Source organism: Trachymyrmex septentrionalis, unplaced genomic scaffold (assembly GCF_001594115.1).
Source record: "Trachymyrmex septentrionalis isolate Tsep2-gDNA-1 unplaced genomic scaffold, Tsep1.0 scaffold127, whole genome shotgun sequence".
Lineage (NCBI taxonomy): Eukaryota > Metazoa > Arthropoda > Insecta > Hymenoptera > Formicidae > Trachymyrmex > Trachymyrmex septentrionalis.
In genome coordinates this window covers 856,106-864,525 of record NW_017304406.1, presented here as the reverse complement: position 1 = coordinate 864,525, position 8,420 = coordinate 856,106, and the positions used below count along the sequence as shown (strand labels likewise).

Sequence of the window (8,420 nt, the reverse complement as noted above, 5' to 3'; positions counted from 1 at the left end):
ATATATATATATATATATTTGGTTTATGAATATCTTATACCGATTATTGGTAATTAATATAAAATAATTGTACAAGTTACGTTATCGAGTATTGATGTATATAGTGACCTACTAAATCAGCCGACTATACGTATACACTATAAATATTTAATGATTGACAATTTAATATTTTTTTCTTTCAGTAATGGTACCCGTTTCATCCACGGTAATTCCATTGCCTGTATACAAAGTGGGCTATGGCTTAGGTTTCGTATCGAAAGATAAGAAGGCCCAATTATCGTCATTCAAACCAGAAGGTGGCATAAAATTGATTACAAGTATGTACAAAAAGTATAGCTTAAATAAAAAATTACGAGATCTTGTTTTTCCGATGAACTCTTTTCATAACTTTCTCTTTTTCTTATCTATATCAATGGATCGCGACACGGATGCAGATATATGTGTGAGCTAAATTGTAAAATATATGTATATACTTTTTACTCGTAAATTATTATACGTAAATAACGCGCACGGTTGTACGAAAATAAATTTGTTATATAATTCATATAAGCGATTTTCTACATTATTGTAATTATATAAGTAATTATTAACATTAATTTATTTATTCTTTTTCTAGTCAGCAAAGTACAAGAAAAGAAGATCTAATGTAAATATTCTAAATTATGTCAAGTAATATTCGTTGGATCGCATCTTCAGAGAACGTTGGAAACCTGTTTTGTTATTAATCACACTTACTTATGCATCTGTTATTGTTAAGTTATCTAATTAAGCTCTATACACCAAAAAAATGGACCTCCAAATAAATGTTAATCTTTAATTATTTTATCATCGAAAATATGTATTATCTATAAGATATTAAATCAAAACTAGGCAATTACATATTGTATGTACATGTATATGTTGTTTACATATCTATCTTATCGATTATGACTTAAGATGTTTTAAATGTTTGTTTAAGAAATAGAGGATAATGCGAAACATTTATTTTGTTATAAATATGTTAATATATAATTAACTAAAAATAATATTTGTGATAATGCATCATTATAGAAGAATACATTTATATTTCAATTATTGCTGTATTAAAAAAATTTTATTCTATTTTTTGTAGTTTTATAACTTACTAAAAAATTTATTGTAATGATGTTTTATATAATAATGTATTATAAAACGTCCATGTTATCTCCAGCTGAAGCAGCTGAAACAGTTAAAAAAAATATTTAAATTTTAGTTACATTAAGTATACATATTATATAAATATGATAACTGTATAACTTACAGAATTCATTGAACATAAAATCATCTTGATATTCCCTGAGAAATTGCGTTGATCTATTTTCATCAAGAAATAAAGAATAGACACGTTTCACATCATCAATACCGACCTATTATTTAAAACATTATAATAACATAATTATAATAATATCGAATATATTCATGCAATAAATTGTATCGCCTATCCTACTTACTTCTGTAGTTTTTCTTCGACGGCTTACAAGAGAAGCCGTCGTAATTAACTGTATCGCGTATCTTAGCGATGTTTCCGAAGCGATTCTAGTTAACACGGTCAGAGCATCGTCGGTCATTTCGCAATCCTCCTCTTCGCATCTTATTTTCAAGATTTCCTTCAACTCTTTCTCTTGATACGGACTCGTTTGAACAATAATCGCACGATCCAATAAGTCAATCGGAATGCCATGAGGGCTCGTATAATTTGTTCCTCTAATTCTTGTAATACCTACGTAATTATAGATTGTTAAATAACAATGATTTAATATTAATATAGTTGATTATTCGCGCATACCTCTATTTGTTGCCATAATTACAACTGGAGCCATTTCATTCTCCAATGCTCGATTCAGAAATGAGAAACATTCGATATCTAACATATGTACTTCATCGATAAAAAGTACACCCGGAACTATTTCTGCCTTCCCTTCTTCCCTCCATTCTGCGACTTTAGCGTTTATTTGATCTCGCACTTCAGATTTTATTTCTCCAGTATCTCCAGAGAATAGTGCTAAAAAGCCATGAGTTCTACTGTTTATCACATCAACTTCATGTAATGTCACAGTATGCACGACTTCTTTGCGTTTCTGTAATTCGCCTTCTGGACATTGTACAAAACGCGTTTGCGAACCTGTCGCGTCATAATCTCGAGCTCTAGTAAAGGATCGTCCAAGTCTATTGATCTTCCCCGTGGCTTTGTCAATCGTTATAACATCACCAGCTTGTACCTGAAGACGAATAAAAAGTCGTAATACAAACAAGATATAATCTATTTAATAAACATATATACTAACTTTTTCTTTCATTAAGCAATCAATCATTTTATTTCCTAAATCGTAAATTGTTTCCATCTCAGTTGTTTTTAATGTCAACTTGCCAACTTTTACTCCAATTCCAGTTGCTGGTCTATCAACTTGAATCTCCACTACTTCACCCTCTATGATTTCTGTCTCCTCCTTAATTCTGACTCCAATAGACTTTCTAATAGCTTGAGTTAGGGCCTCTGTTTTACTCATCTCTAAAGAATAAATTTCAGAACCAGCCATTGATGTGAAAGGAGTATCTAGGCCTAAAGTTTGCGCCATTCCCATAGCAATGGCTGTTTTCCCCGTGCCAGGTTGTCCAGCCAATAAAATTGCACGACCTGCTATTTTACTTTCCTTAATCATTTCGAGAACAACGCCAGCACCTCGACGTGCCTTGAGCTGTCCAACCATGCCTTGAGAAACCTAATACAGTAACAACAAATGTTAATTTTTATTAGATTGTAAAAATATCAAATCTTTGCAAAAAAAAAACAACAGAATATTTACATTGCGGGGCTCTAAACTATCATTCAGTCCTAAACCTCTAATATGAGAATGAGCACCAATACGCTCTATCCTGGTGACCTCACGTACTTCTTGTACGTTAGTATTAATCTGAAATAAAAAATAATTGGATACCTTAATATCTATGTATTACGATTCAATTGCAATAAAATGGATCAAACATTTAGTTGCTATGCCAACCAATAAGGCATAAAATAATATTAGTAAATTTATAATATTGCGTTTCTTTATGAAAGCAATATAATCCTTTTATACAAAAATAATACAAACAATATATATATATATATACAGTACGAAGTATAATAAAACTATATATATTAAAAGAGATACAGATTAATCGGCGTGGATATAATTCTTGATGTAATAAAACTTCAAAGAGATTATAAGAAAAAATAAATCTTTTTTCCTCTAAACAAACGTATTTATGGCAAATACATAATTAAATAATAAATCTTACCGCCATGCCTAATAATAATATTACTTCTTTCTTTCAAATCACGCGAAACGTGTGAAAACGTGCAGAGAAGAACAAACAGAACATATAGTCAGAAACGTTCCGCGTTCCGACTACCAAAATCGTTATATTTGTGCCTTGTTTGTAGTAGTGTGATAAATGTATGTAGTGGTACGTTGATACGTATAATTGAAATGTTGAGTCATACAAAAGTCGAGTAGAAGGAATGTTAACAACCAATGACAAGGCAAATCCAAGAGGAGTTGCGCACAGGAAACAAGGAACAGGGAATAAGAATTTTAACCTATCAGAAATCATGTATTGTGGAATACACAGTTTCTGATAAGTTGAAATTTTTATTCTCTGTTCGCTGTTCCTTATTTCTTTCATTTTGCGTAGCCTCTAAGTCGGCGCGATCGCCATTGGCTGCAAACGTGGCGTAAAGGTGCCTTTTCATTCTAAGTTTATCCGCATGCTTCAACATGCTCCAACACGCTCCTAGTTTTCTTATTCACTCTAATGAGCGCATTGGAATGAATAGAAGTGTTGGAGCATGCGACGCGACAAACCTGCTGATGCTCGACGTTTATTTTCGGCGTCAAAATGAGTCACGTAATAGAAATTGATGAATATCAAGCGTCAATTTCGATCACGTGACTTATTTTGACGTTGAAAATGAGCGTTGAGCGTCAGCATGAAAAGGCATCTTAACGCTGCAAATATTTGTTGACCAATCAGAAGAACGAATTTTACGAATTGACCAATCAAAGAATGCTTCAAAGCATTTACAGCGTGAAGTGGATCGCACCCGAAATTGTAGACTATCGGCGCGAGTTCTCAGCTGCTGTTTTTCCGTTTTCTGTTTTTTTTTTTTTTGTCAAGGTGTGAACATGCTCTTATACATTATCAACAATTTCAACACTAGCAGTGAAATTTTGGAGCACAGTTAATAGTGTAAATACCAACCAAAAATCTATAGTTTCTTTTATAGCCATAAAGGCGGAAGTCATGCCGGCGGAAGTGGCGGCCACAGCCGACTGCCAAAGCGGATGTCATCGCCCAAGAAAGAGTAATGGCGTCCGCGACGAGGGCACGATATTCTCGCGGTTCGTCTGTTACGTCGCGAATTGGACATTGAAACGACTGGCTCAGTTTTAACTTTCATCGTTTTCATCAAGAACTTTTTCTCTATAGTCCAGGGTCGATCGTGTCTATCCGTAAACGAAGCCTGAGAGCTTCTCAATACAAGGCGCTCTGTGAAAGCGTGGCGGAACTGGTGGTTGTGTACGTTCTCGTGCAGAACCACATCGTCAACGGAGAGAACGTGAATCTGAGTTCCGAAATGTTCGTCAATTCAACGCGGTAATTCCGATTGTCAACTTTAACCGATCAATCATGAATTGAGAATTTTCGGAATCGTACATTTCACTATCGTATGTGTGTACTACAACGTCGTGCTCATCTTGTGTGCTACATGGAGTAACGTGACGTGTACATATCATTTTTGTCTCTCTTTGAATATATCCTTCCTTGAGTCAATTGATTTTTTTATTTATAATTATAATTGAACAAAAAGAATTTATATATATTTATATGTATAAATTCTTTTTCTTCAATTTCTTTTTGTTCAGTTAAAATATGAATCTAATTTTTATAATTGAGTCAACTACGTAACTCATGAGAAAAGATTGCTGTAGATTTCTCTTTAAAGCATCTTTTTCCGCAGAAATTATATATTATAAATAAAAATTAAGCTAAATTGAAGTATTTTAATAAACAATAAAAATAATGAAGAATATATGTACAATTATATTAATATTATTTTAATTTTATTTTATTTAGATACTTATAAAATCAATTTATATAAAATCAATTGTAAAAAAATTTAATTGAGTTGTCAACTACATGATTTTATTTATTATGCTTAAAAGAGAAATATAAGAATCTTTAAATAGCATAATATAATTAAATTTACAAATAAACGTAATTTCTTATTTGACTTAACATACTGTTTTGGAATTTTCAAATTATAGTTTATTTTATATAAAGATTAATATATTTTTTATATTTTTTACAGAGTTCTTCATTAGAATGGATCTATCGATGGATCATAGGATTGCTACTGCCATGAAAAATATCTGACGTCTATTGTCCAGATAAGCTGGAGAACGTGTAATTTGAATTAATTGCCTATATTTATATCCTCTCATAATGTCTGGAAACATTCAATTTGCGAATCCGCCGCCGGCCGTAAGCCTACCCAACATGTCTGTGCCACCACCTACAACTCCGAATTTGTCAGCGCCACCACCAAATTTAACCACTATAAACACATCTGGAAGTTATCAGCATCGATATACAAATCATAGAGAAGGCAATCGCGGTTTCTTTAAACCATTTAGACCTTATCATGCTCCAAAAATTGTTACTGGAGGACAAGAGACTCTGCAAGATGAATTTGACGGCAAGAGGCTGAGGAAATCCGTTATGCGAAAGACTGTCGATTATAACTCCGCCATCATTAAAAGCTTAGAAGTAAGTATAAGTCTCATTGTAAATTGATCAAAATAATATTTTCCGACATTATATCTAAACTTTTGAATTTTTACAGAATCGAGTATGGCAGCGGGACTATAGGGATCGTCGCGCGCTTCAGCCAGATGTAATATATTATCCCGATTTACTCCCTCCACCAAGTTATATTGACAACCCTATAAATGCAGTTACCACGAGGTTCGTAAAAACGGCTACCAATAAAATGCGTTGTCCAATTTTTTGTATGGCTTGGACACCAGAGGGTAGACGTCTTGTCACTGGCGCTTCGAGTGGAGAATTTACTTTGTGGAATGGCCTTACTTTCAATTTCGAAACTATTCTGCAGGTATATATTTTGTTATAAGTGTAGAATAGAGAATTAACATCTTGCTTGAAGACAATTAAAAGGCGATGACTTTCTTATTTTAAATTTATATATATATATTGTAGTTTTATAACTTATTTTATCAGATTGAGAATTTATCAGATATCTGGAGAGATAGAACTTTAATTATAATTTTGCAATTCCTATAATAGTTTTGAATATCTTACAGAATATAGAGATTATTTTGTTGTATAAAGGATAATTTTATAATCTTTTATTTTTATTATTGTGTACTGTAATACTTATAATTTTTAGAAAAAGTCTGACAAGAGAAATTAATTTATTTGTTTAGGCACATGACAGCCCGGTCAGGACAATGGTATGGTCACATAATGAAAGCTGGATGGTAACAGGCGACCACGCGGGTTACGTGAAATATTGGCAGAGCAACATGAACAATGTCAAGATGTTTCAAGCGCACAAAGAAGCGATTAGAGGACTCAGGTATATCATCCACCACACTAGTCCTTACGTCTCTTGCGTCACTGTTGCCGATCCGTCCATCCTTGCCGTAGTTAGGATATCGGACGTGACTCTTCTTCTCTTCCTTTTCTGGTTTTGTGCAGTTTCTGACAAAGCAATAGTGATTCTTGTATGGGTACACAGGTGATTTTAAACGAGTTTCAATATAAAACATCGGATAGAATATAACGAAATATGACATTTCCGTCGTGAATCATGGAATGAACCATGAAATGTTCATGAAAGAAGTTAATTGTTAAATATCTCGATCGAATTCGTGTAAAAAAAAATTTCGAAATCTTTTGCCGAATTAGAAGATTTTTGGAATGGAATAGTTTTCATCATGTATACAAACATTTTCATATATTGTAGCAGATATTATATTTTTGAAACAATAAATTTTAAAAAAGTTCAATAGAATTTGCAAAACTAATAAATAAATATTTTTACCGCATTTTTATCGCGTTGTAAAAATCAGTATACAAGGATAGTGTAAATTTTTTGCGTACATTATATGCGCGTATCGATATAATTTATTATTTGTATTTATAGAGTCCTAGGGACCTAACTTTCGATTAATTACTCCACATAATAGTATTGATAATGCGTTTATCACACATCGAAGTGAAGACATACATTTTAAATTAAGTTATTATAATGCTATTAGGTCCTTATGGCTCTCGTTTTAAGCTGTTTATGTGGCTAGATTATTTATTCGGCAAAGATGTATGTTTTAGATGAATAAAAGAAAAAATATATATATATACATATATGGCAATACCTAGTCGAGATTCCCATATAATGATAAATAAAAGATGAAATATCCTGTGTCCTTCTTATATCGTTTAAGTTTCAATAAAGTTAAGTAAAGATATTATTATTGCATGGCTATGAAAATAAAATATTTTATCTTTAGTTTATGTGTCACTTGTGCCCTTTCGCAGATGAGAGAGAGTGAGAGCGAGAGCGAGAGCGAGAGAGAAAGAAAGAGAGAGAGAGAGAGAGAGAGGAAGGGAGGGGGGAGGGAGAAAGAGCGTAACAGACAAATATAAGACATAATTCATGTACACTTCGGACATTTTTTTGTGCAATAAATGTTAAATTTTGAAAAAAAATTACTATTAATACATCACTCGGTGGTCATGTGGCATCAAAAATCAATCATAGTTTTACCAAAATGAAACTATTTCACTACCTGACAAATAATGGGATTTTATTTGAGTGCCAGATATGACTGTCGCGGATGGTTTTTTGTTTATTTATAATATATATTTATACATATAAAGATTCCTTTTTTTATTACTGATCTCTATTTCTCACAATGGCGTACTCATAAAATTTGGCTATATGTTTTCTATTACATTTGTTCTGATTTAAGTTAAAATTCGGGAATATACTACACTCATATGTGCACGACTTTGTGTACACATTTGCTCGCATTTCTTTTCTGTCTCTCCGCGCGTTACTGCTATCAGCAACAAACACACTGGGAGAATCATCAAAGGAAAGCTAGGAACTATTATAAAATGACTACTTAATATGCATTTAATTATAATTTACAATTTACATTTATTCGACACATTGATTTTTTATCGTGTGATTTAAGATATATTATGAAGTTTAACAAAAATAAATAAATCGATGCAACTAGAGCAGATTAAAAAAGATTTTTTTTATTACAGTATATAACAGCTATAATTTAAAGAACTTTTAAAGAAATCCATAAAAAATGTCGATAATTTAA

General features: G+C 32.2%; 3 protein-coding genes across 6 annotated transcripts in view; 2 read left to right on the top strand and 1 right to left on the bottom strand.

The window, feature by feature from the left end:
* LOC108756507 overlaps positions 1-841 on the top strand; it is a 3,135-nt gene extending 2,294 nt beyond the window's left edge. For both annotated transcript variants that reach the window (XM_018500385.1, XM_018500384.1), the window contains 2 exons: positions 183-317; positions 617-841. In XM_018500385.1, the coding sequence (XP_018355887.1) occupies positions 183-317; positions 617-645 (164 nt within the window). In that variant the 3' untranslated portion in view covers positions 646-841. The remainder of the gene's footprint in view (positions 1-182; positions 318-616) is intronic.
* Positions 842-1,129: 288 nt separating this feature from the next.
* Positions 1,130-3,394, bottom strand: LOC108756506 (ruvB-like 2). Of its 2 annotated transcripts, XM_018500382.1 has the most exons (7): positions 3,298-3,394; positions 2,823-2,930; positions 2,304-2,738; positions 1,805-2,237; positions 1,470-1,738; positions 1,280-1,385; positions 1,130-1,198 (listed from the first exon to the last, which is right to left on the bottom strand). In XM_018500382.1, exons 1-7 carry the CDS (start codon positions 3,301-3,303, stop codon positions 1,164-1,166), a joined length of 1,392 nt encoding a protein of 463 aa, XP_018355884.1. In that variant the 5' UTR covers positions 3,304-3,394; the 3' UTR covers positions 1,130-1,163. The 2 variants fall into 2 exon arrangements, with proteins under 2 accessions (XP_018355884.1, XP_018355883.1); XM_018500381.1 differs by having other exon boundaries at positions 1,167-1,385.
* Positions 3,395-4,248: 854 nt separating this feature from the next.
* LOC108756497 overlaps positions 4,249-8,420 on the top strand; it is an 8,068-nt gene continuing 3,896 nt past the window's right edge. The window contains exons 1-5 of one of the 2 annotated variants that reach the window (XM_018500368.1): positions 4,249-4,400; positions 4,489-4,785; positions 5,372-5,829; positions 5,906-6,175; positions 6,507-6,658. In XM_018500368.1, the coding sequence (XP_018355870.1) occupies positions 5,506-5,829; positions 5,906-6,175; positions 6,507-6,658 (746 nt within the window). In that variant the 5' untranslated portion in view covers positions 4,249-4,400; positions 4,489-4,785; positions 5,372-5,505. Of the gene's footprint in view, positions 4,786-5,371; positions 5,830-5,905; positions 6,176-6,506; positions 6,659-8,420 lie in introns of both variants that reach the window. The other variant, XM_018500367.1, reaches the window with a different exon arrangement.

Coding starts and splice junctions, on each gene's coding strand:
- LOC108756506 (XM_018500381.1), bottom strand. Junction 1,739..1,804: donor AATTATGGCAACAAATAGAG/GTATGCGCGAAT, acceptor ATAATTACGTAG/GTATTACAAGAATTAGAGGA. Junction 1,386..1,469: donor GTCGAAGAAAAACTACAGAA/GTAAGTAGGATA, acceptor TTTAAATAATAG/GTCGGTATTGATGATGTGAA.